General features: G+C 47.9%; 1 protein-coding gene across 5 annotated transcripts; it reads right to left on the reverse strand.

Moving 5' to 3' along the window:
- Nucleotides 1–367: 367 nt before the first annotated feature.
- Nucleotides 368–27,028, reverse strand: MORN4 (MORN repeat containing 4). Of its 5 annotated transcripts, XM_027775272.1 has the most exons (6): nt 26,571–27,028; nt 15,667–15,765; nt 4,047–4,144; nt 1,685–1,799; nt 877–986; nt 368–705 (listed from the first exon to the last, which is right to left on the reverse strand). In XM_027775272.1, exons 3-6 carry the CDS (start codon nt 4,111–4,113, stop codon nt 557–559), a joined length of 441 nt encoding a protein of 146 aa, XP_027631073.1. In that variant the 5' UTR covers nt 4,114–4,144; nt 15,667–15,765; nt 26,571–27,028; the 3' UTR covers nt 368–556. The 5 variants fall into 5 exon arrangements, with proteins under 5 accessions (XP_027631073.1, XP_027631074.1, XP_006157402.1 ...); XM_027775273.1 differs by lacking the exon at nt 26,571–27,028 and having other exon boundaries at nt 15,667–15,916; XM_006157340.3 differs by lacking the exons at nt 15,667–15,765; nt 26,571–27,028 and adding an exon at nt 15,346–15,476.
- Between the last annotated feature and the right edge of the window lie 381 nt (nt 27,029–27,409).

A 27,409-nucleotide genomic window follows, 5' to 3' on the forward strand; every position in this document is an offset into this window, starting at 1 on the left:
CGAATACCAGTCCTGGTCACAGTGGGGCCTGGGGCCATGGATCCTGCCAGCAGTGAACGGGGGTGATGTGCAGAGAAGCTCTGGCCTTGACTGGCACGGGCTACTCTGCTGCCAGGCACCCTCTCTTTTTTCTCCAGGGTGTCACAAAGCACTGGCCCTAAGTTGGGGAGAGGACAGCCTGCCCCAAACGTAGGCAGAATGAAGGGATTCTGGGTCAGCTGGTGGAAAAGGAAGTCGGAGGCCACGGCAGGCTTGCCTGAGGCAGCCCGAGGCCTCAGAACAGAGCAGCAGCAGCGAGCGGGTCCCCAGCACAGGGGACAGGACGGGACAGGCAGAGCTGCTCCCGCGCTCGGGTCTGCAGGGGGACGGGCAGAGCTGCTCCCGCGCTCGGGTCTGCAGGCCAGAGCCCTCAGCGTGGCCCTGCGATCAGACTGCGGACGGGCAGGTGTGGGGCAGGTCGCACGCTCCTGCTCCCCGGCCATTCGCATCCCGTCGCGGATCACTTGGTGTGACCAGGGCCTGGGCCTCCCCAGCACGGTGGGCGGGCCAGGGCCGCTCAGGCGGTGAGATTCCTGGCCGACTTGGAGGCGCTCTGGGCCCGCTGGACGACGGAGGGGCACTTCTCCCGCCGCAGCAGCTTGTTGTTCTCAAACAGGCCTTCGTTGCGAGGTAGCCCGTGGGAACCATCGGGGAAGGTCAGCAGGCCTTGGGGGGACAGAGAAGGCCAGGAGTGACACAGCAGTAAGGTCTCAGAGGCAGGCTTGATGTGGACCACCACTGTGGACGGCGGGGCATCCACGGAACGGAACGACAAAGGTGTACTTCCACCCACATTATGCCTGCCTCGGTCACCCGCCCTGCTGGGCTGCAACTTACCAAAACCGTCTACTCTGCCATTTTTAAACTCCCCCTCAAAGGTCATGTTGTCGTGTCGAATGAAGACTCCGACGCCATTAAACTTGCCCTGGGCAAACTCCCCCTCGTACCTGCAGAAACACCAAGATGTTAGCTTTCGGAGAGAGCTGGGTGTCTGGGGTAACTGAGTCAAGCAGCTGCCAATCATGCCAGGTCATCACACCAAAGAGCTAGCTGACTGCCCTGGTCTCAGAGCCCCCGGCCCACTCCCGCCAGACGAGAAGGCTCAGAGGGTCGGTGTGACACAAGTCCCAACTCCAAGGAAAGAACGTAAGTGAACAGAGGGGGGTGGAAAGCCACTTGCCTCCTTGACATTTCAAATTTTAAATCTATTTCAAAAGTAACAAATAAAAGACCTGCTTACTCTTTTTTTTTTTTGGAGAGGTTTTCCCTATAGGCTCGGAGCGTGCGCTCGCCAGACAGACAGAGAGAGACATAGAGACAGAAAGCAGGAAATCACCCCCCCAAGGGGGATGGTCATGCCGCAATCCCTTCTCCTCCATTCTCCTCTCGGGATCTTGGGCATGCATGCACACGCACCCGGCATGAGTTTTAAGCCACCAGGTCCGGGACGCAAACCATGGTCGACTACGTGGGAGTCCAGCGACACAGCCATTATGCTAACTGCTGGTTCCCAGACCTGCTTTCTCCTTGTCTGTTTTCTGCAGTGCCCAAATGAGCTCAGGGTAGACCAGATAGTTACAGTGCCCCATTTTTCCATTAGCGCTTTCCTGGTCCAGGGCTGAGGAAGGAGGGCCCTCATACCTACCTTGAGCCGTCTGAGAAGGTCAGGACCCCAAAGCCATTAAAGAGCCCATTCTCAAAATGACCCAGGTAGGTGCCCCCATCTGCGAACATCAGTTGACCAAAACCATGCCTGCGGCCTGAGCAGAGAGAAGGACAGGTGAGAGGTTAGGATGGGCAGTTCCAGGGCCCCTTCCCACCACCTAACATCCTCTAGGCCTTCCATGGACAAGAGAGTCGCAATGACATCGGCAGGGCAGGCAACTGTCGCCCACCAGGCTTCTGCAACCTTCCCACCTTAAGTCACAACCACAAAATTGGGTGGGGGTCTCTCCAACAATAAACAATAAGCAAGTACTTGAAAGCAACAATCGCGGGGACCAGCAGATGGAATAGTGGTTAAGGTGCTGGACTCCTACATGGCTGAATGCACTGGGAGTCCTGGACCCAGTGACTTGAAAAGCATGCCAGGCACGTGTGCCTGCGTGCCCAAAATTCCAAGAGTAGGATGAAAGAGAAGGGAGTGCGGCGTGGCCATCCTCCCTAGGGGGTGACTTCTCACTTTCACTCTCTCTGGTAGGCCAAAAAAATACATAGCTGCACTGGCCCCTTAGCACAGAGGTTAAGAGTACATAGACAGCTGGGTCCCACATGGCGACCATGGTGTGAATCCAGGCCCCAGCATCTGGAAAACCAAACCAGGAGGTATGTGCACACATGTGCCCCAAATCTTAAAATGGAGGGGAAAGGACCACAGCATGACCACTGGCCTCATCGGGGGTGCCCTCTCTCTGGCCAGGTCACGTACCCATTGTTTTTAATAATAATAATAGCTGACATGTACGGTGCCTCTACTGTGGGCTGGTCACTCTTCTCAGCACTTTGCATTCACCTTGTGACACCGGGAGGTACGCACTGTCCTATTAAATGCTCTCATTTCACAGATGGCAAAACTGAGGCAAAGAGGACCTGTAACTTATTCAAGAGCACAGAGCTCTAAGCAAGAATGCACATGCAGCAGGCAGCTGACCTGGGAACCCGCGACAGTCCCCTAGGTTGCTCTCCGAGAAACAATTCAAGTCCCTCGTAGCACCGTGAAGCTACTGAGCAAACTGAATAGCCGGTCTGGCAGTCCAGGTTGAGCCCTGGCATGTCAGTGGGGCTGTGCTCACCCACTGAACGGACCAGGCAACAGTGAGATGCTGGGGGAGGTCGTACCCTTCCACCCCAGCAGGAAGGAGCTCTTTGGCGGACACAGACTGCTGGCAGAACCTCAGGAAGTCCGTCCTCCAAGAGGCCATGGTCAAGGGGACAGCAGGGAGACAGAAGAAAAGGCTTAGAATGCAAGGTCATGTTACAGCTGCGTAATTTCTCAGGGCTCAAAAATTTATCATCTGTGGGGCCAGCAGGTGGCGTAGTGGTTAAGGTGCTAGACTCCTACAAGGCCCACTGTGGTTCGAGTCCTGGACTCAGTGGTTTCAAACTTACACCAGGCACGTGTGCATATGTGCCCAAAATCCCAGGAGGAGAATGGAGAAAAAGGGATGGCTTGCGGTGTGGCCATCCCCTCTGGGGGTGATTTCTCATTTCCCCTCCCACTGTCTTTCTGTCTCTCTGGTGAGCGTAGCGCCCTATGGCACAAACCTTAAAAAAAAAAAAAAAAAAAAAAAAGATCAGCCACAGATGAAAAGATCAGAGCACATGCATGTCTGGTGACAGCATGAACCGTCCTTTACCTGCACGAGTGTGGGGACAGTTCCTGGCTTGCTAGGACCAGATCCATGAGACTTTGAAGTGACCGTACTGTGTTTCCAAACCGCACACCATAAAACTGCTTCCTGTATAACAACAGGCTCAGAAGAATCTTACCATTGCTATGAATAGATACTTGCAAGTGGAATGAGCTGTCAGGAACGTCAAGGCATGAATGTAATTTGCACTTCAGTGTCTGCCCTAATTTCCAGAAATTCTTTTTAACTTCACTTTTTTTTTTTTTTTGCTAGATGGTGTTTGTGTTTATGAGAGAGAGAGAGACAGAAAATGAGACCCCCCCCCCATCCCTTGGGGGATGGTCCTGCCACAATCTCTTCTCCTCCAATATTTTTGGGATTTTGGGCATGCACGCATATGCAACCTGCATGTCTTTTCAAAGTGCACAGTAGGCCATGTGGGATCCAGCTACCTCGACCACCATGCCACCAGCTGGCCGAAGAAACTCTCCAAGTTCTTAAAATTCACTAGAACCAAGTCATTGGAATGAATTGTGGGCACATAAAATAATTCACTTTACTCTGCTGAGTACGTCAGTATTTATATCCTGAGCTGTCTGACCTCCAGCCAAATGAAGCTTCATCACTGGATGCCCCCCCCCCCCCAGTCCTTCTCCCCCTCCTTCCACTCGCCGCGATACTCCTCCCCACTGGAGTAGGTGAAGGAGCCTTTCGTCAGGGTCATGGTGACAGCTTACAGAAGACAACGATGGGCACTGTAGGGAGTAACCGAAGGAGAACCAGTGTCACGGCAAGGCTGGAGAAAAGCACGGCGGGGAGAACCAGAGTCACGGCAAGGCTGGAGAAAAGCACGGCGGTTCAGTTCTTTAGACACATTCTAAAGGTGATCAGTCTGGTAAGCACATACTACCTTGGTAAACCTCACAAAAATACCCACTTCTCCAACTTCCATCATCACTGCCCAAGGCCCCCACCATTTTTCTTTTTAGGTTTTTGACATAGGGTGCAAGCACACGACAGAGAGATATGGAGAGAGGAAAAGTAAGAAGGCCACACCACAATCCCTACTCCTCCATTCTCCTCTCAGAATTTTGGACATGCATACATGATTTTCAGTCTGCCAGGTCTGGGACTTGAATTGTGGTCGGCCATATGGGAATCCAACAATTTAACCACCACGCCGTTTATGGCCCCAGCCCAAGCACTCCTTTTATTTTTTTAACTTATTTTTAAAAAAATAATTATTAATTTAATTTATTATTATTATTATTTTAATTTGACCAGAGAGAGAAAGGGGAAGTGAGGCAGAAAGCTGCCAGGTCTGGGATTTGAACTTCAGTTGGCCATATGGGAATCTAGCATCTTCACCACACCACCTGCCGGCCCCATTTATTTTTTAAAAAATAATCATTTACTTAATTTTATTATCATTATTGTAATTTGCTATAGGGCATGTGAGCTCAACAGAGGGAGACAGAGAAGGAAAGTGAGAAACCAAGTCACCAGGTCCGGACTCAAACCATGGTCAGCCAGGTAGAAGTCCAGCACTTTAACCAGCACTCTTACCCCCCTACTTTTCTTGAAAATGTTCAGCTAGTCCCTATTTTCTACATTGGGGGGTGGACATGGAGGAGTCATTTCGAAATATTTCCTTGACAACTCCTAGGTACTTAGTCAATGTATAAATAATCTCTTCCCTCAATGAGCTGTGAAGCTATTGTAGTTGGTAAGACTGTTCTAGAGATAATGTAATTCAGTGCCAGCTTAGATGGCAGAGATTAACGGAGACAAAGGAGGGGTGGATCTAAAACAGGCAGTGAAGAAAGCAGAGGCAGAGGGCCAGCAGCAGACAGCACTGGACGCCCGCATGGCCAGTCGTGGCTCAGGCCATGGACCTGGAGACTTGCTTTCTCACTTTCCCTCTGTCTCTCTCTGGTGAGCATATGTGCCCTATAGCAAATTTAAAAAATAATAATAGTAAATAATAAATAAACTGAAAAAACAATTTTTAAGAGAGATTTTTGCTATAGGGAATGTGTACTCACAGAGAGACAGAGAAAAACAAAGTGAGAAATCACCCCCTAGGAGGGATGGCCACGCCACAATCCCTTCTCCTCTGTTTTCTTCTCGGGATTTTGGGCACACCCACATGAGTGTACACACACGCACACACGCCTGGTGTGAGTTTCAAGCCAGCGGGTCCAGGACTCAAACCACGGTCGGCCCTGTGGGAGTCCAGTGTCTTAACCACTATACCACCTGCTGACCCCAGTAGATAATTCTTTAAAAAGAAAAAGGAAAGGAAAGCAAATGTGAATCTGTATGGAGAAAAGAGTGAGAGGCTTGGGGCATAGCAGCAATGCACTGCTCAAGAGAAGGCAGAATTTTTTTAGAGAGAGATTTTTGCTATAAGGGCACGTGCGCTTGCAAGAGAGACAGAAAGTGAAAAATCACCCCAGGGGGAATGGCCACACCACAATTCCTTCCTCTGTTCTCTTGGGATCTTGGGCACGCATTCACACGTGCCTGGAGTGAGTTTCAGGCCATCGGGTCCAGTACTTAAACCATGGTCGGCCATGTGGGAGTCTAGCCACGCAAACATGCCACTTACTGGTCTGAAGTCAGATCCCACCTGGGGACCCTGGCTTGAGTCCCCAGCCCTGTCAACCTGAAAACATGCCAGGTATGCACACGAGTGCCCCAGATCCCACAGGCTAGAGGGCGGGAGGAGGGAGCGTGTGGTGCGACTATACGCTGGACAGGCTGCTTATCTCTCTCACACATGCATGTGCTCTATGGTGAGTAAAGAAAAGAAGTTAAACAAAAGAACTGGGGGGCCAGCAGGTGGCGTGTTAGTTGAGGCGCTGGATTCTCACCTGGGCGACCATGGTTTGAGTCCCAGACCTTGTGGCTTGTGGCTTGCTTGCTCACTTTCTCTCTCTCTCTCTCTGGTACGCACGTGTACACTATAGGAAACTTTAAAAAAAACTGAATGAAATAAATTTTAAAAACTTAAAAACTAGAATTGGGAATGTAACCACAAAAGAGCAACATAGCCATGGGATGTCCAATGGAAAATGAGAAGCCTAGTGTCGCTACAGTTGAGGGTTTGTCTAGGGAGTAATAAGGCATAAAGGTGTCCAGGGACACCCAGCCACAGTCTTCAGTCTAAACCAATCTCACAGGTTCAGTTCAAACGCTGTTCTCCTCCCCTCCCCCCCATGTTTTGCCATAGGCTGCAAGAGCTCACTAGAGAGAAAGAGACAGACAGACAGAGGGAGAGTGTGAAGCCAACCCCGGGGGGATGGTCACACAGCAACCACTTCTCCCTCTTCTAGGGATCTTGGGCACCCACACATACACAGCTGGCATGACTTTCAAGCCACCAGGTCCAGGACTCGGAGTCGACCATGTGTGATTCAGCGCCTTAACTACCATGCCACCTGCTGGTCCCCAAACTCTCAACTTGTACATGAAGACAGAGAAGGTCAGAGAGGTTAAGAAGTTTGTTGGAAGCTCACACCAGCTGCCCCTGACTATAACTTGTACGTTTTCTCCTGTACTGCACGGCTTCTGCTTATAAACATGAAAAAAAAAAAATCAATACTTAAGGAGAAGAGATGTAACAGCAGGCAGCAGGATGGGCTGGAGCAGCGAAACCCTACAGCCAGGGCTGACCCCAGGGCACAGCGCTGCCTGAGGGGTAGCTGGGTCCCACATGTGGACGGTGGCCCAAGTCCCAGCCCAGTCAGCGGGAGGCACTCTTGGCACCCACACAGGCGCCCAGGAGCCAAAGGGATGGAGGGCTGGAGTGTGCTGCAGCGTGACCAGGCCCAGTGGGTGTGTGTGTGCATGTGCTATTGTGAATAAAGAAAATAACAGGGCCCGTCTCATGGCGCAGTGGTTAAGGGAGCTAGATTCCACGACTGACCACGTTTGAATCCTAGCCCCAGTGGCTTGAAAAGCAAACCGAGTTCATTACAGTGATGTGGCACCTTTGGTTCATCCCTCCACCTGCCGGCCCGGCGCTGGTTATGTCCTGCTCGAGCTAAGGGGATGCCAGCAGAGGGGCAGGGCAGGGGTGTGATGAGCACCTGTGCAGTGGCCTGGGCCTCTGGCTGCACTTGGACCTGCCCTGCCCCACGTGACCGGACTGGCGACTGGATGCTGCCGTGTGGAGCAACTGTCCCAACTGACCATAGATGGCGACTGAGCTTGGCAGAGCTCCCTTCTGGGCCCAGCCCCACACCAGGGACTCACAGAACCACAAAGGGTTATTGCTAACTGATACATCAGGTATGGGGGAGGTTGGGGTAACAGCAATTGGAGCAGAAGCAAAGACCACACACGTATCATAGGGAACACAGAAACTCCTAGGACTGCCTAGACACAGTTTCACACCAGCGGTAAAATCCGAGGACTGGCCCTGTAGCCTCGTGGTTAAGGGACTGGATCCTACATGGCCAGCCTTGGCTCCAGTCCCAGCCACAGCATGACCCGGCCTCCCTGGGGGTGGTTTCTCCCCTTCTTCCTGTTTATCTCTCCAGCAGGGGCATGCATCCTCTACCAAAAAACTTTCAAAAACTAAATAAAAATAACTTGTGAAGGCAAATTTTTAAAAAATTTATTTTATTTAACTTTATTTGTTTACTTATTTTTTAAAAAAATGACCAGAGAGGGACAGAGAAAGTGAGCAAACAAGCAGCCAGGTCTGGGACTTGAACTGCAGTCGGCCATGTGGGAGTCCAGCACCTTCAACTACCATGCCACCTGCCGGCTCCCCAAACTCTCAACTTGTACATGAAGACAGAGAAGGTCAGAGAGGTTAAGAAGTTTGTTGGAAGCTCACACCAGCTGCCCCTGACTATAACTTGTACGTTTTCTCCTGTACTGCACGGCTTCTGCTTATAAACATGAAAAAAAAAAAATCAATACTTAAGGAGAAGAGATGTAACAGCAGGCAGCAGGATGGGCTGGAGCAGCGAAACCCTACAGCCAGGGCTGACCCCAGGGCACAGCGCTGCCTGAGGGGTAGCTGGGTCCCACATGTGGACGGTGGCCCAAGTCCCAGCCCAGTCAGCGGGAGGCACTCTTGGCACCCACACAGGCGCCCAGGAGCCAAAGGGATGGAGGGCTGGAGTGTGCTGCAGCGTGACCAGGCCCAGTGGGTGTGTGTGTGCATGTGCTATTGTGAATAAAGAAAATAACAGGGCCCGTCTCATGGCGCAGTGGTTAAGGGAGCTAGATTCCACGACTGACCACGTTTGAATCCTAGCCCCAGTGGCTTGAAAAGCAAACCGAGTTCATTACAGTGATGTGGCACCTTTGGTTCATCCCTCCACCTGCCGGCCCGGCGCTGGTTATGTCCTGCTCGAGCTAAGGGGATGCCAGCAGAGGGGCAGGGCAGGGGTGTGATGAGCACCTGTGCAGTGGCCTGGGCCTCTGGCTGCACTTGGACCTGCCCTGCCCCACGTGACCGGACTGGCGACTGGATGCTGCCGTGTGGAGCAACTGTCCCAACTGACCATAGATGGCGACTGAGCTTGGCAGAGCTCCCTTCTGGGCCCAGCCCCACACCAGGGACTCACAGAACCACAAAGGGTTATTGCTAACTGATACATCAGGTATGGGGGAGGTTGGGGTAACAGCAATTGGAGCAGAAGCAAAGACCACACACGTATCATAGGGAACACAGAAACTCCTAGGACTGCCTAGACACAGTTTCACACCAGCGGTAAAATCCGAGGACTGGCCCTGTAGCCTCGTGGTTAAGGGACTGGATCCTACATGGCCAGCCTTGGCTCCAGTCCCAGCCACAGCATGACCAGGCCTCACTGGGGTGGCTTTCTCCCTCTCCCTCTCTCCCTCTTTCTTTTTTTGGCATGCGCACATGTCCTCTCGCAAAAACAGAATAAAACAAAACCAAAACCAAAGATCCCCTGGGCCAACGGGTGGCACAGTGGTTAAGGCACTAGATTCCCACTTGGCTGACCGTGGTCTGAGCCCATCACTGGCCACCAAGGCCCAGTTATTAAATGTTAACTTATCCCGCCCTGATCTGCCTCCCTACCATACAGCAGGACTGTGGACCTTGACAGCAAAAAGAGCCGAGTTCAAATACTGGTTTACTGGGACCAGCAGTTGGCGTAGTGGCTATGTCACTGGACTCCCACGTAGTTGGCCGCGGTTCAAGTGCCAGACCTGGTGGCTTAATCTCACTCTGGGCGCATATGCATGCGTGCCCAAGATCCCGAGAGGAGAATGGAGGAGAAGGGATTGCAGCATGGCCATCCCCACTGCGGGGGTGATTTCTCACTTCCTGTTTCTATCCCTCTGGCAAGTGCACAAGCCCTATAGCACGCGTCTCACACTAAAAAAGAGGAAAACTTAGGGCCAGCAAGTGGCGTGGTGGTTATGTCGCTGGATCCGACATGGCCCATCACAGTTCAAGTCTCAGACCTAGTGGCTTAAAAAACACAACAAATAGATAAATAAATAAAACTTTAAAAAATACTTAGTAGTGGCAAAAACAAACTAGAGTTGCCACCCGATTGTTCTTCATCAACACCCTATGGGATATTTCAAATCTGGCCATATGGCAAAATGACTTTCGATAGACACCAAAAGCCCACGCGAAGCCTGATGTGAAGACAGCCCAGGCTGAGCGGGGCAGGGCTCAGTCACGGCCTCTGTGCACTGGCTCTGATCACAGCTCCAGCTTCGCCCCAGCCATGATGCGCTCAGAACGCCTGTGCTCTGACCCAGACGTGGAAAAACATCCATCTCTAGCCCCATAGTGAAGGCCAGCTTTGTGGAGGCTCCTCCAGAGATGTTTGGGGGGTCACTCCCACAGGATTTTCTGTTTCTCAGCCATCATACAGGACCTCCACGTGTAGCAGCCCTCTCCGAGAAGATACTAGAGCAAAGACCATTTTCTTACGTTAGCGCCCCTCCAAACCCCTAGGGGCTGTTTCCTCAGCCGTGGTGCTGGTCCCTGCTGTGCCAGCTCTGTTCCATCAATGTCCCACAAAGTCAGCCTCCGATTTCAGCCTCACAAGGCTCTTATCGTCAGCCCCGCATCAGAGTACGCGGGAGAAGAGGGTCAACATGACTCCTCTGTAAATACAACATTAATGAGAGGAAGAGAGGCAGTTTTCCATCAGAGCTGCAGAAGAAAATGTTCTCCAGTCCAGACACACATTTTGAGAGCAAAAGGCCATCTTTGGCTCTTCCCAGAATGAATGAAGTTGTAGCACTAAACATCCCCGTATCTACAAATCAGAAATACTTCACTCCTTCAAAACACAGCAGAATCAGAAGGTTGTATTTTTTTTAAAAAAAAATGATTTTATTTAACTTGATTTATTTATTCATTTATTTATTTTAATCTGACCAGAGAGGGACAGAGTGAGAGAGAAAGTAAGCCGCCAGGTCCGGGAGTCGAACTGCAGTCAGTCATGTGGAAGTCCAGCACCCTTAACCACCACGCCACCTACCTGCCCAGAAGGCTGTATTTTCTACTAAATCTTACAACTAAACAACCATTTAAGATATAAACATAAAAAATCATTATTTATACAGAAATAAGATAAAGGCATTTAAATGTTTGGCAACAGTGAACTAACTTGTCTTCACTCAAATCTGGAAGGAGTGGATCAGCACATGGCATGGTGGTTAAGGCACTGGATGCCACATGGCCAACTCTGTGGTTTGAATCCTGGACCCTGCTGATCGAAAAACACACCAGGTACAAATTGAACTACCATATGATCCAGCAATCCCACTCCTTGGTATCTACCCGAAGGACAGAAGAATACTTAAATCAAAAAAGTGCTTGCACATCGATGTTTATTGCGGCACTTTTCACGATTGCTAAGTCATGGAAACAACCTAAATGCCCACGAACTGATGAACAGTTAGAAAAACTGTGGCACCTATACTCAATGGAATACTATTCATCCATTCCTTTTGAAAGGAAGTGGATGAATATGGAAGACTTACTGCTGAGTGAAGCAAGCCATGCTATGAAGGAGAGGCATTGTATGTCCCCACTTAATATATACCGAGTGTCTGTACTCTAAAAAAAAAAAAAAGTGATTTAATATTGTTATTAATATATATATGTATATATATATATATATATATATACATTTGAAACCATACTGCTTCTGTTGTTATAGAGTTATAAAATTATACAAAATTATAAGACATATTTTGAACATTATGTTTAAAATTCAGTATTTTGAAATTTTGAAAGTTGTTTGTAAACTGTCAAGAATTATGGAGTATGAGCTAAAATTTTTTGCTATGTAAAGTAAATGTTTGTGGAAAAATGTAAAAATAAATAAATGAAAAAAAATAAACATATGAAGATAAAACAAGAAAAAAAAAGAAAGAAAGAAAAACACACCAGGTGCATGTGTATATGTTTCTAAAACTCCCAGAAGCAGAATGGAGGAGAAGGGGCTGTGGTGTAACCATTACCCCTGGGAAAGTGATTTCTTACTTCTCTGAGTGGAGTATAGGCAATCTGTGGCAAAACAAACAAACAAACAAAATAAAAAAACTAAAAAAACCCCACAAAACCTGGAAGGAGTTTTTGTAATGGGGCTAGCAGGGGGTGGGGAGGAGAGGGAAGCACCTGCTTCTACTTACTTACTTTTTCTCAAGGCTACGTGAAACTTCCAAAGAGTGGCAACCCACCTTGTTCCAGAGGGACCAGTAGAAGGTCCTCAAAAGGAGGGGTAAAGATTGAGACAAATGTAGTTTGGTAAGTTTAGCCCGTGCTGGTGAAGACTGAAAAGTCTGACACTTCTTAACTTTATCTGCAAATCTGTATTGGTATCAGTTATTCAAAACTAATCTGTTTAGGGAGCAGCGGGTGGTGTGGCAGTTGAGGGGCTCGACACACCCACGTGGCTGATCATGGTTCGAGTCTCGGACCTGGTGGCTTGCTTTCTCACTTTCTCTCTCTCACTCTCTCTCTTGCTCTGTGTCTCTCTCTCTGGTCAAATTAAAAAATAAATAAATTAGATAAATTAATGAATGAATAAATAAAGTTAAATAAATAATTCTTTGAAAAAACAAAAAACCTAACCTGTTTAAAGCAAACAGACCCTAATGGGTTTAGGGCCCAGGTACACACATGAAATCTAGTCAAGAGCCAGGATGGCCCATGCCCCTAAACAGACACTCGCCCTTCCTGTACTCTTGATAGATGGGGTGCAAAGGATCGGTCCAAACATTCATGTAAAAGAAAATCATTTTTTTTTTTTTAGGTTTTTGCTATAGGGTGCATCTGCTCGCCAGAAAGACAGAAAGTGAGAAATCACGCCCCCAGGGAGAATGACCACGTCACAATCCCTTCTCCCCATTCTCTTCTCAGGATCTTGAGCACGTACGCACTCGTGCCCGGTGTGAGTTTAAGTCACTGGGTCCGGGACTCGAACCACGGTTCACTACATGGGAGTCCAGCAACATAGCCATTACGCCAACTGCTGGTCCCTAAAGTCACCTTTTTATCCTTGTAAATCAATATACTATTTGCACAATAGACTATATCCCTGCTATCTTTATTTTCTTCTCTCCCAATTTCCAAATAGACCTTTGAGACAATAATGACCATTTTAGTTTCCATTATATCTTTGATTTCCAAAAAATCAAACTTATCGGGACCAGCAGGTGGCGTGGTGGTTAAGGTACTAGACAGTCCTAAATGGCCGACAAGGGTTCTAGTCCTGAATCTGGTGCTTGCTTTCTCACTTCCTCTCTCATTCTCACCCTCTGTCTCTCTCTAGTCAAATTAAAAACTAAATGAATGAATAAAATTAAATAATTATAAAAATATCAAACTTATTAAAGAACATTTATACATTCACAGTAGCTTGTATCCAAATTAAGATTTAAAAAAACAAAACAAAACAAAACCCTAATGTAAAAGGGAACAGACTGGGGCCAGCAGGTGGTGTTATGGTTAAGGTGCTGGACTCCCATATAGTTAACCATGGTTCAAATACCGGACCTGATGGCTTAAACTCATGCGAGGCGCCTATGTGTGTGTCCAAAATTTCAAGAGGATTTCTCTCTCTGTCTGTCTCCAGCGAGTGCAGGCACCCTATAGCAAAAATCTCTCCGGAAAAAAAAAAAAATCAAGTAGACTGATTCTTCCCACTTTGTTCTTTATTCCGCCCCTCCCCCTCCCCCCCAAAAAAAGTTGTTTTAGCTAGTTTATCCTTCTACATAAATATTAGAATTATCTTGTCCGTGTCTATAAAAGGTCTTGAGGGGGGGTCAGCAGGTGGTATGGTGGTTAAGGGTCTGGATCCACATGGCTGACTCTGTAATGTGAGTCAGGACCCAGTGTCTTGAAAAACACTTCAAGGGGCATGGGCATGTGCCCAAAGGGACTGCTGGCATGGTCATTCCCCCTGGCGGTGATTTCCCTCTTTTTGTCTCTCTGGTGAGCACACACACCCTATAGCAAAAATCTCTCTGGAAAAAAAAAAAAGGGAATAGAATTTCAGTTACAGAATACTGTCTAGGGGTTGCAGGATCAGCAGGTGATGTGGTGGTTAAGGCGCTGGACACTCCCACATGGCCAACAGTGGTTCAAGTCCTGGACTTGGTGGCTTGCTTTCTCACTTTCCTCTCTCTCTCTCTTTCTCTCTCTCTGTCTCTCTATGGTCAAATCAAAATAAATTAATGAATAAATAATAATAATAAAGAATACTGTCTGGGGGCAACCACCCTTACGACCTACATATACCTTCAACTTGTCCTCCCCAAAGCCACCCTTCCCAAGATCTGAGTCTGATCTAAGTTCTTTCAGTTAAAAGAAAGCGGTTCATAGCCTTTGAGAATCCTAGGCCTTGATGAACAAAGATTAGGTTTGTTAGGAACATAGAACAAAAAGTCAATTGTTCTTTTATAAGTATTTTTAAGTAAGCTTGAAATAACTTTTTTATTACGTCTAACCTCCCCTTCTTCCATTTAAAAAGTAAACAAACGTGTCATTACTATAATAAAGATTTAGGGAGACCCTGGAACGGTAAGTTGAAGAAAGTGGGAAGAAAATATTGGCCGCAGAAACAAGGTTGAAAAAGAAAAAAGATGACGAGTGGTGGGAGATTGGGACCAGGAGTGATACTGCCAGAACGCTCTTGTTTCTCGGAACGGCACGCCTGGGCCGGTCCCTCAGCCGGCGGTCCTTCCCGCTGGAACCCAGCAGCTCGAGGCGCGGGCCTGCCGGGACGCCACCACCCACGAACTGAAGCGCCGAAAGCCCAGAGTTGCCCGGTCCCCGCTCCCGAGCGTGGCAGACGCAGGCCCCAGGGAAACAAAGCCCCCAGACCTCCACAAGGCAGCTCCTCCTCCCACCCCATCCTCGCATTCCAGCCCAGCTCCTCCTCTTCCCGGTCTGCTCCCCGTCCCGGCATTCTTCTGTGCACACAGGTCTGCTATGCCCTCTGACGCAGCCTTGCACCCCTGCCCCGGTCGAAACCGGAGACCGGGGTTCGGGACCCCCACGAGCGGCCGCCCTCGGGTCAGCGCGTGGAGCGCGGCTCCGCCCCTCGGCCCCACCTGGCCGACCACACCCTCCCAGCTCCCTGACCCGCGCCGCCACCAACCTGCGCTCGGCCTTCCGGGGTGGCCGTCACGCCCCGGCGCGGGGCTCCAGCGGCGCGGCCCTGGGCGCTGCCAGGCTCCCCTCCGCCACCTTCCTGTCTGCCACCTCCACCAGCGCTTAGCCCACTTGACGCCGCCATCCCGGGCAGCCGCACTGGGCACAATTCCCGTTGCCCATTGGCTGTCACCTAGGCAACCGGGAGCAACGCCACTCCCCATTGGCACAGCCCGCCTCCGCGCCATCTTTGTGCGGGGCGGAGTGCTCCGGGCGCCCCGGCGGACTGAAAGCGGAGTGGGGCTGAGCCCCGGGTCCCGCCCCAGCAGGTCTCACCTGAGGGCAGCCTCGCCGACGTGAACCCGAACTGAACCAAACCTCCTCGGAAGCGTTGGTGAGCGCCCGCTCTCGGGGTCGGATCCCGCTCCGATCCCTAGAGTTGTAAACGGCCCCGCCGCCGAGTTTAAGGAGAAGACCTAAATCAGGCGCTAGAGAGGCAGGTTTGTAACCGGCTGGGCCGAACTGCGGTTAGGTAGTAACCCGGTGCCTGGCACTGTGATGGAGACGCCTCTGTCCTCAGATAGGAATTCCTGTTATCATTACTCATCTCCTTTGTGTTTCAAATATGGTGTCAAGATTGAGGCAAATCTTCCTTACCAAATGCCACGCACACCAATCCGTGTAGCTGTGTGTTCATTCACCGAACGATGAGTCCGGAGTGATGCGAGGTTCGGAACGCTTCACGGGGCTTCCTGCCTTACTCCGTGCACATGGAAAAAACAAAGCGTTTTACTGACTGAAAGCAAGCGTATGAAGAAAGTAAACAGATCGCTTCTTTGCATTTGGATTTCCTGGTCTGTAGAGTACACAAGGGTAGTAACAATAAAGGCTTTCCAGGACTCGCATGAGAATGCAACGTAAAATGACAGGGCTGGGTCTGAGATATAGTGAGTGCCCAATAAAGGTAGCTTCAAATTGTTTGACAAAAACTTGGGGGGGAAGGTGCAGCCTACGTATGGTGGTTAAGGTGGCTAGATCCCACATCGGCAACTGTGAGATTCCAGGTTGGAGTTTCAGGACCTGGTGGCTTGAAAAACATGGCCAAGCACATGTGCATGCATACCCAAAATCTCGAGAGGAAGGAGAAATGGAAAAGGGGTTATATTGTGACCATGTCCCATGGGGGTGCTTTCTCACTTTCTGTCTTTTTTCCTCTGGTGAGTGCACATGCCCTCTGGCAGAAAACTGAAAAAGAAAACTACTGGGTTGAAATGGAAAAGACTTGGATCCCATTTCTGCCACCAATTGTGTATGGACTAGCAGCCCTGTAAGAGTTAATCCACTGCTAACACTCAACAGTTGGTTGAGTGCTAAACTCTGTGATAATGACTATAGATATAATTGCAGTTGTTAAGGGAATGGAATGTCAAGGAAACATTTTATCAGAATGGGGAAGGTATACTAGAACATATGAATAAAGAGAGGCCAAATTGTGGAAAGACCTGAAAATAAGGAAGAAGATACAATTTATAAACTGTAGTTTGTATTTATTTATTTAAAGAAAGATTTTTGCTATATGATGTGTGTGCTGACCAGAGAGACAGAAAGAAGTCACCCCCCCCAGGGAGAATTGCCATATTATAATCCCTTCTCCTCTATTCTCCTTGGGATTTTGGGCATGCACGCACACGCACCTGGTGTGAGTTTCAAGCCACTGGGTCTGGGACTTCAACTGTGGTCGACCACATGGAAGTCCAGTGCCTTAACCACTACACCAACTGCTGGGCCCCATAAACTATAGTTTATTAAATAAGCAAATTCATAGAGACAGAAGGTAAACTAGAGGTTACTAGGTACTGAATGAAGAAGGAATTATTGTTTAATAGGTACAGAGTTTTTGTTGGGATAATGAAAAAGATTTTAGTATAGATAGATAGTTGTCATAGCAACACAGCATAGTACTACGTTGTTGGGAAAGTCATGACGTATTTTTCTGTTTTTCTATGCAAACATATGTCATGACTTTCCTGATGACCCAATATGTAATGTTACTGCATTATACTCTGAAACGTATAATGGTTAAAAATCATAAATATGTATATTTTAGAACAATTAAAAATAAAAAAAATGTAGTTTAGAAAAAAAGTCGTTTCTTGGCCAGAGGAGTGACATAATACAATCAGTTAGCCTCTTTTTTTTTTTTTAAAGGTTTTTGCTATAGGGTGTGTGCACTTGTTGGAGAGACAGAGACAGTGAGAGGAAAAGTGAGAAATCACACCCCCCATGGGGGATGACCACACTGAAATCTCTTCTCCATTATCCTGGGATTTGGGGCACATAAACACATGCACCTGGTGTGATTTTCAAGCCATTAGGTCCAGGATTTGAACCATGATCAGCCATATGGGAGTTTAGTGCTTTAACCATGCCACCCGCTGGCTCCAGAAAATAAGTATTTTAAGAAAATGAATCTGGCAGTGACATGCAGAGACAATCAGAGAGAGAGAGATTGGAAGCAGAGAAACACACCCAGAAGCTATTCTAATAATGTAAATAAGACACCCTGAAAGTTTCTTGAGCTAGCAGGTGGTGTGGTGGTTAAGGTGCTGGATCTCACATGACTGATGGCATGGTTTGAGTCTCAGCTCCAGCAGTTTGAAAAAAACATGCCAGGTGTGTGTGCATGCCCAAATTCCTGCGAGGAGAATGGAGAAAAAGGGATTGTGCTGTGGGCATTCCCCCTGGGGGGGGGGTGATTTCTCATTTTCCCTCTCTGTCTCTGTATGTCTCTCTTTGGTGAGTGTGCATGTACCCTATAGCAAAAATCTTTTTTTTTTGGAGAGGTTTTTGCTATAGGGCACGTGTGCTCGCCAGACAGACAGAGAGAGACAGAGAGACAGAAAGCGAGAAGTCATCCCCCAGGGGGGATGGCCACGCCACAATCCCTTCTCCTCTCAGGATCTTGGGCACGCACACACACGCGCCCAGTGTGAGTTTTAAGCCACCGGATCCGGAACGCTAACCGCGGTCAAGTACATGGGAGTCCAGTGACATAGCCATTATGCTAACTGCTGGTCCCGGCAAAAATCTAAAAAAAAAAAAAAAAAAGACATCTTGAAAGTCTCAAAACTAATGTGGCATCAGTGTAGATGGAAAGAAGGGAGGTAAAATATGAGACATATTTTTATAGGGCTATCTAATAAGAAGCAATGCGGTGTTAAAAGCATGAAGCCAGTCAGCCTGGATTTGAGTCCAGCTACGCCACTTACCAGTGGAATGAACATAGGGAAATTATTTTACCTCCCTGGCTTCAGTTTCCAACATCATAGGGACTGTAATGCTGCTTACATGAGTTAATCCGTGTAATACACTTAAAACAATACTTTGCACTTGGTAAGTACTATTAGGGTTCTTCATATATAGTAGGGAATGTAGTCACACTCATTTCAGGAAAGGAAAAGTCAAGTTCTCTTTCTCTCTATTTTTTTTTTTTCTAAGTTTTGCCAAGGGGCACGTGCACTCACTGCAGGGAGTGGAGAAGGGGGAGAAAAGGAAAAAGCACCCCCCATGGGGAATAGTCATGGATTCCTTCTCCATCTCTCCCTCCTTTCAGGATTCTGGGCATGTGCCCACATGCACCTAGTATATTTCTTAAACCGCCAGGTCAGGGACTGGAACTGTGAAGTCTGCCATGGCAAATCCAGCTGCCTTCACCAGCAGGCCACAGCTTGGCCCAGGAAAATCAAGTTCTAGGAGGTAGATACAGGAATAAATTCTGAGAGGTTTTATAGAGAAAAAATTCAGAATTCTAGGGTGACCTCCGAGACTTCCTCCTGACCATAATTTGAAACTCATAGGCTAAATGAGGTGACATTTATCAAGAAATCACCAATGTAGTTTCAGCCTCTGGGACACAAGAGGCAGGTATCAATTCTTGGATGTCTGGGTAGGAAAAGGAAATGCACGTCTTATAACCAAACGTGGCAATCAAACAATCTGAATGGAATTTTGCCTAGAATTTGGCCAAGTTTAAGATATTCCCATACATGCAATTAAACATTAGTTCTTTGAATTCATCACTTTTAGTTAGCTATGGCAACACTTTGGTTTAAAAAAGAATGATCATGGGGGGACCAGCAGTTAGCGTAATGGCTAGGTCGCTGGACTCCCATGTAGTCGACCGCAGTTCGCGTCCCGGACCCGGTGGCTTAAAACTCACGTCAGGCATGTGGGCGTGTGTGCGTGCGTGCCCAAGATCCCAAGAGGAGAATGGAGGAGAAGGGAATGCAACGTGGCCATCCCCACTAGGGGGTGATTTCTCACTTTCTGTCTCTCTGTCTCTCTCTGTCTGGTGAGTGCATGTGCCCTATAGCAAAAACCTCTCCAAAAAAAAAAAAAAGAATGATCATGAAATATTGGTGACTCTGGGGCTAGTCATCTTTTGTGAAAACTCATACCTTTAGTCTGTTGTTTAACCTCAACAGGCGCCTCAGGATAAAAACCTCCCATCTGAGGCGAGCAGGTGGCTTGGGGGTGAAGGCTCTGGATTCCATACAGCTAGCGTGCATTCAAGTCTCAGACCTGACAGCTTGAAAACCATGCTGGGAACATGTGTGTATGTGTGTGTACCCACAGTCCCTAGAGAAGAATGGAGGAGAATGGGTTGCAGTGTGGCCATCCTCCCTGGAAGATGATTTTTCATTTCCCTCTGTCTCTCTCCGGTGAATGCACATGTCCTATGGCAAAAACTTAAAAAAAAAAGGGGGGGGGGCAGCAGGAGGCATGGTGCTTATAGTGGCTAGATTTCCACATGGCTGACCATGGTTCAAGTTCTGAGCCCAGTGGCTTGAAAATCATGCTGGGAATGTGTGTGTGTGCGCCCCAAGTCCTAGGATAGGAGGGGAAGGGATCGTGGTGTGGCCATCCCCCCCTGGAGGGTGATTTCTCACATTCCCTCTGTCTGTCTCTTTTCTCTCTGGCAAGCACACATGCCCTATGGCAGAAACCTAGAGAAAAAATATCGACCATTTGAGAAGTTTTTTTATGTACTAAGGGCTATGCTAAGTGCCTTACATATGTTTCATCGGCTGTTGTTTAGTTAAGTAAGGTAGAGATTATTTCTATCTTAAGATAGAGATGATTAGTCCCATTTTTATTTTATATTTTTTAGAGAGATTTTTGCTATAGGGCACCTGCACTTGCCAGAGAGACAGAAAGCAAGAAATCACCTCCCAAGAGGAGATGGCCACACTTCAATCCCTTCTCCATTCTCCTCTCAGGAATTTGGGCACACAGGCACGCATGCATGGCATGAGTTTTTTTTTTTTTTTTTTTTCCCCTTAAGACTTATTTGATTGTATGTCAACCAGCAAAGACCCTCCGCCCAGACTTCACCCTCCTACTCCCCAGTCTAACCAGGAGCCAGGATAAACCAATCAACAGCCATCTATATTTGAGTTCCAAATGGCCCTATTCAGGGATTTCAACCACTGAAGACCCTCTGCCCAGACTTCACCCTTCTGCTCTCCAGTCTAGCCAGGAACCAGATTTAACTCCCAGAAATAGGAAAAAAAAATGCATAATCCATCAGATGACTAGAAACCACTGCAGAGGCACAAGAAATATGAGAAATGAAGAAAATAGCTCTCAGGACCAGTAGTTAGCGTAATGGCTATGTCGCTGGACTCCCACGTTCGACTGCAGTTTGAGTCCCGGACCCGGTGGCTTAAACCCACGCCGGGCGCGTGTGCATGCGTGCCCAAGATCCCAAGAGGAGAATGGAGGAGAAGGGATTGTGGCATGGCCTTCTCCCCTGGGGGGTGATTTCTCGCTTTCTATCTCTCTGTCTCTCTCTGTCTGTCTGGCGAGCGCATGCGTCCTATAGCAAAAAAAACAAAACAAAACAAAACAAAACAAAAAAACAAAAAAAAAAACCCTCTCCAAAAAAAGAAAATAGCTCTCCTCTAATGGAAAAGAATAATTCCCTCTCCATCCACAAAGAATACCAGGGAACTCATGGAAATTTCAAATAAAGAATTTAAAATATTCATAGTGACAAAGCTAACAGGAATGCAAGAGAATAGAGATGACAAACTCCAGAAGATGCAGGAGAAAAGAGGCACTGAGTTCCAGGAGGTGAGGAAGTTGTTACACAATCTGAAAGAGGAGATACACATGATAAAAAAGAATCAAACAATTGTTAGAGATGAAGGCTGTAATTCAGGAAATCAAAACTTCCCTTAAAAATACAAAAAGCAGATTAGATCATGCAGAAGATTGAATCTCAGATGAGAAGATAGAATTTCTGACCTTGAGAAACTCACCAAAAAGACTGAGAAAATAACCCCCCAAAATGAGAATAAACTATGTGTAATACTAGATACCATTAAACACCTACACATCTGGATCATTGGTATCCCAGAAGGTGAAGAAACTAATAAGGTATTGAAAATCTGTTTCATGAAATCCTGGAAGAAAACTTCCCAAACTCAGAGAAGCACTCAAATATCCAGACCCAAGAAATACAAAGGACCCCACATAGAATTGGCCCAAGAAGATCTTCCTGGGGCCCATCATAGCCAGATTGACCAAAAACCACAGACAAGACAAGATAGTAAAATTGGCGAGAGAAAAATGTCAAGTTACTTTCAGAGGATATCCCATCAGGCTAACATTGGACCTCTCATCAGAAACAATGCGAGCAAGGAAAGAATGGGAAAATATATTCAAAGTGTTAAGTGAAAAACAATTTCAACCAAGAATGCTATACTCAGCAAGATTATCTTTCATATGGGGGAAAAAAAAAAGACAAAAACATTCTCAGATAAACAAAACCTGAAAGAATTTGTCAACACCAGATCAGCTTTCCAAGAAGTGCTGAAGGAAGTGCTAGACCAGGAACACTAAAGTCAGACACACAGAAATAAAAGTACAAGAGGGAACCAACAGATGACATAATGGCTACGTTGCTGGACTTCCATGTAGTGGACTGCAGTTCAAGTCCCAGAACCAGTGGCTTAAACTCACACTGGGCACCTGTGCGTGCATGCCCAGAATCCCAAGGCGAATGGAGGAGAAGGGATTGCCCCCTGGGGGGGGTGATTTCTTGCTTTCTGCTTTCTCTCTGTTTTTCTGATGAGCAGATGAGCCTTATAGCAAAACACTCTCAAGAAAAAAAAAGAATTAAAAAGTACAAGAAACAACCAAGAGAATGGCCAGCTTGATGGCAGGGACAAGTCTGGAGATGACTGTTAACTTCCAAGTTTTGATGGAAAGATCAGACCACAGTAACAGTGCAAATTCAATGGAACAGATATTAATTACATGAGTCTGAACTAGTGAAATGGAATTTTTTTTACTTTAGACTAAAATATTACTGATTTTCTTCAGTGTTTTGATTTCCATATTTAAAGATTTTTGTCTTCTCTTGAACTACTGATAGGTTCATATACCGACTATTTAAACTGAATCCTAACTTTTTTCCTGGCTTTAAGTTTTAAGCAAATTTCTCTTAACATTTGCTGTTGTTGTTGTTATATTAGAATTTTTTTGAAGTAGACCCAAGAAAGACAGCGAAAGAGAAAGAGAGAAAGCAAGCTGCCAGGTGTGGGACTTGAACCACAGTCAGCCTTGTGGGAGTCCAGCCGCCTTAATCACCGCATCACCTGCTCCCCACCCCCCAAACGGCTACCTTGATGGGCAGGGAGAAGAGATAGATCTCCAGGGATTTTATCTTCATGTCTTTGACCAGGTGGCCCAGGTTGGTGACCGGGATCCACTCCTTTTCCCGGGCCTTGCCTCCGTGAGCTCCACGACCGCAGTCCCGGCCCCGGCCCCGGCCTCCTATCCCAGGACCCCCAGGGCCTCCAGGCCCTGCCGCTGCACCTGCATCATCGCCATTTGGAGTCTCCGGGAGAAGAAGCACTCTTAACATTTTTTTGATTTTCACCTATTAAAACTGAAACTCTTTTAGAAATTAAAAAATGCATCAAAAACCTATTAATACCTATTCAACGACTGCAGTAAGCTATACAGTCCCAGCGAGGTGCTACTGTATAGTATGTTCACTTTACTCACCAAGGTTTATGCCTAAAGTCAGACATGCATTCATAAATACATGTATATCAGCTGTGCTTGCTATTCAAAGTTTTTATATTAATTAAGATCTTTAGTGACTCAAGATGTGAAGAAAAAAGTCATGGAAAACAACTGTACATACCAGAGACAGTGTGGCAGAAGGGGGGCAACTGGCAGAGGATGAGAGGCAGGGAATCAAGGGGGGGAGAAAGCAAAATATATATATATAAGAAACAGGAAATAGAAAGTTAGTTATTTGTTGATGATAACATGGATGGTGATATCCTTGATTGAGCCAATATACAATGTATACTGGATAGAAAATCAAATTTTGTATACTGTATTGATGTACAGTGAATGACTGTAAATAAATGAAGATAAATGAAAAACACACACAAAAAAGATTTAATTAATTTATTTTATTTATTTTTAAAATTATTTTATTTATTTATTTTTTCACATGAGTTTTGCCAGAGGAAGAAGAGACAGAGAGAGGGAGAGGGAGAAAGCAAGCCACCAAGTTCAGGACTCGAACCGTGGACAGCCATGTGGGAATTCCAACACCTTAACCACCATGCCACCTGCTGGGCCCAAGAATTATTTAGCTTTAATTAATTAATTTTAATCTCACCAGAGAGGGACAGAGTGAGAGAGAAAGGGAAAGTGAGAAAGCAAGCCACCAGGTCTGGGACAGGAACAGTAGTCAGCCATGTGGGAGTCCAGCACCCTTAACCATCATGCCACCTGCTGGCTGCTGGTGTGAGATTTTAAGCTGCTGGGTCTAGGACTCGAACTGCAGACAACTACATGGGCGTCCAGTGAAATGCCCATTACACCATCTGCTGCTTCCAATTATTCCCATTTTAAAGATTAGGAAATTGGGCCAGCCCCAGGGTCTACTGGTTAAGGGAGCATGACCTTGCCCCATTAAAGGCTACTTTCTCTCTCTCCCACTCTTTCTCTCTGGTGAGCCCATGCACCCTCTGGCAAAATTTAAGAAAAAACAGAGGAAACTGCAACTTAGAAAAGTTAAGTCAAGCTTGGGACCAGCAGTTAGCATAATGGCTATGTCGCTGGACTCCCATATTGTCAACCGCAGTTTGAGTCCCGGACCCAGTGGCTTAAAACTCACACCGGGCGCATGTGCGTGCGTGCCCAAGATCCCGAGAGGAGAATGGAGGAGAAGGGATTGCGGTGTGGTCATCCCCCCGGGGGGTGATTTTTGGCTTTCTGTCTCTCTCTCTCTGGCAAGCGCATGCGCCCTATAGCAAAAACCGCTCAAAAAAAAAAAAAGTCAAGCTTGAGTAAAGTAACTAATCATCCTGGAGTCAGGATTCAGACTCAAATGTCTCTGACTCCCCAGGCCAGAATGGACTTCTAACCATTCATTCCACGTTAGCAGGTGGAGGTAGGATAAACTGTAACTAAAACAGCAACTAACTGCATTCTCCTCCCAGATGCCTCCAGAGTTACTTCGCAGAGCCTGGGTCTGGGTCTGGGTCTGGGTCTGGGTCTGGGTCTGGTTCACTCCACTTCTCTGCTCAAGAGCTGTTCTCTTGGGAACCAGCAGTTAGCGTAATGGCTAGGTCGCTGGACTCCCATGTAGTCTACCGCGGTTCGTGTCCCGGAACCGGTGGCTTAAAACTCACGCCGGGCGCGTGTGCGTGTGTGCCCAAGATCCCGAGAGGAGAATGGAGGAGAAGGGATTGCGGCGTGACCATCCCCCCTGGGGGGTGATTTCTCGCTTTCTGTCTCTATGTCTCTCTCTGTCTGGCGAGCGCACGCGCCCTACAGTGAAAATCTCTCCCCCCCAAAAAAAAAACAAAAGAAAGAGCTGTTCTCTTAGGCTCCCCTGGTGCCTCACACACCTGGTGCTGTCTCTGCTTGGCCTTCCAGGTCCTTGGTAGCCCAATTAGCCCTGCTTCCCCTTGCTGCCCTGTTTTCTATGCTCTAGCCTTTATGTTCTTGTCCCCATACCGCAGCTGCTTGCCCTATGATTTAATTATGCGCTTCCTTTAAGACTTAATTCACAGCACATGTACCAGCAAAAACCTCTGCGGAACCTCCAGACTACTCCAAATCAGTGGACTTCTATGACAGAGTTTTCAGCTTTTTTTTTCTTTCTTTCTTAGGAGAGGTTTTTGCTATAGGGCGCGTGCGCTTGCCAGAAAGACAGAGACAGAGAGACAGAAAGCGAGAAGTCACCCTCCGGGGCGGGGGGGGTAGGCCACACCACAATCCCTTCTCCTCCATTCTCTTCTTGGGATCTTGGGCATGCAAGCACACGTGTCTGGCGTGAGTTTAAGCCACTGGGTTCGAGACTCAAACGGTCAGTTCGATGGGTGTCCGGCGACATAGCCATTATGACAACTGCTGGTCCCTCCGCTTTTCTTTCTTTATCATCTCAGAGAACTGTGTGCTTTTGGCGTGAGAGCAGGGGCTGGCCAGCTGGTGGCATGGTGGTTAAGGCAGCTGGATCCCACATGCTAATGATGCTGTTTGGTTCTCTAAACTAGTGGCTTGGAAACAAAGAAAAAAATGTACTTGTGTGCCTAAAATCTCAAGGGGAGGGACCAGCAGATGGCATAATGGTTACATCACTAGAGTCCCACAGAGCTGACTGTGGTTCGAGTCCCAGACCCTGCAGCTTAAAACTGGGGGGAACCAGTTAGCGTAATGGCTATGTCGCTGGACTCCCACATAGTCGACCGCGGTTCGTGTCCCGGACCCGGTGGCTTAAAACTCACGCCGGGCGCGTGTGCGTGCGTGCCCAAGATCCCGAGAGGAGAATTGGAGGAGAAGGGATTGCAGCGTGACCATCCCCCCTGGGGGGTGATTTCTCGCTTTCTGTCTCTATGTCTCTCTGTCTGTCTGGCGAACGCACACGCCCTACAGTGAAAAATCTCTCCAAAAAAAAAAAAAACTCACACTGGGCACATGTGCATGGGTGCCCCAAATCCCAAGAGGATGGAGAGGGGTGACCATCCTCCTGGGGGGTGATTTCTGGCTTTCTGTCTGTTTCATGCATGTGCCCTATACCAAAAATACCTCTCTAAAAAAAAGTTCTTGATGGGACCAGCAGTTAGCATAATGGCTGGGGCGCTGGACTTCCATGTAGTCGACTGGTTCAAGTCCTGGACCTGGTGGCTCAAACTCATGCAGGGCATGTGTGCATGTGTGTCCAAGATCCCGAGAGGAGAATGGAGAAGGGATTGTGGCATGGACATCCCCCCTGGGGGGGGATTTCTCGCTTTCTGTCTCTCTGTTTTTCTGTCTGGCAAGCGCAGGCGTCCTATAGCAAGAACCTCTCAAAAAAAAAAAAAAGTTCTTGAGAGGAAAATGAAGAAGGGATTTCAGTGTGGGTATTCTGGGAGGAGGTGGTGACTTCCTACTTCCCCCTTCACCTTATAGCAAACACTACAAAAAAAGCTGAGTATTCACTGTGTCTAGACAGTGAGGTTTTACAGTGGTGAATAAACTCTTACCTTCTGGAACCTTTCAGTCTACTGGGACCATATCATTCCTCAATTCAGTATAGATCAATTAGCCAGACACTCTGTAGGCTGCAGGAAAACTGGGATTTTCTTTTAAATTTCTTTCTTCTTTTCATGAGAGAAAGAGGAACACAAGCATCCTCAACTGGGTCTCGTGACCCATTCTCCCTCAAGCCCTCTCAGAGAGCCAGGATCACTGCACAGTGCGCGCGCCTGGTGGCATCTATAAGTCCACCTGGGAATTGAATCCGATCTTCCATACGGCCTCCAATTTTGCAGGGCAGCCTTCTGCACCACCCTGGCTGAGCCAGAGCTGGGACTTAAAACAGACCTTTTCTTGAGGTTTTTCAGAGTTTTTTGTTTCCTTGCTTCACTGCTGTCTCCCAAGCACTTTGAACACAATAGGTATTCAATTAATGAACGACTGCGTGATTGCACGAATACAGACACATGGATATTTCCCAACTCAATTAATGAGTGATCGACCGGAAGGCTGCTGTTTTGAAAGCGCCCCGAGACCGGTCAGCCAATGGGAAGCGGAGGCGGGGCTGGGACGCTAGGGGCGAAGAGCATGTGTGACCCGGGTCGGACTCCGGAGCATGCGCAGTCTCCACAGACCGTGACGGGAGAAAACTGCGAAGGCGGCGAGTGCGTAGGAGCCGGTCCTGATTGGTTGCTGTTGGCGCGCGAGGGGCCGTGCCTACTCGTCGCCAAGTAAACAGGGCAGGTGGGGGCGGGGCCACGGAGGCGCCGCGACCTGGTTGGCCGCGCGGGGGCGGGGGGTGTCGCCGATTGGTCCCGGCCGCGAGCGCAGCTGTGTGGAGCGCGCC

The sequence above is a fragment of the Tupaia chinensis genome, unplaced genomic scaffold, assembly GCF_000334495.1.
Source record: "Tupaia chinensis unplaced genomic scaffold, TupChi_1.0 Scaffold000539_1, whole genome shotgun sequence".
Classification (NCBI taxonomy): Eukaryota; Metazoa; Chordata; class Mammalia; order Scandentia; family Tupaiidae; genus Tupaia; species Tupaia belangeri.

What these genes read in the sequence shown, in the direction of transcription:
- MORN4 (XM_027775271.1), bottom strand. Translation starts at nt 15,257, where the DNA reads ATGGCGCGGAGGCGGGCTGTGCCAATGGGGAGTGGCGTTGCTCCCGGT. An exon ending in ACCTTCTCAGACGGCTCAAG is followed by an intron (nt 987 to 1,684) that starts GTAGGTATGAGG and finishes GTGTTTCTGCAG; the next exon opens with GTACGAGGGGGAGTTTGCCC. An exon ending in TGGCAGAGTAGACGGTTTTG is followed by an intron (nt 706 to 876) that starts GTAAGTTGCAGC and finishes TGTCCCCCCAAG; the next exon opens with GCCTGCTGACCTTCCCCGAT.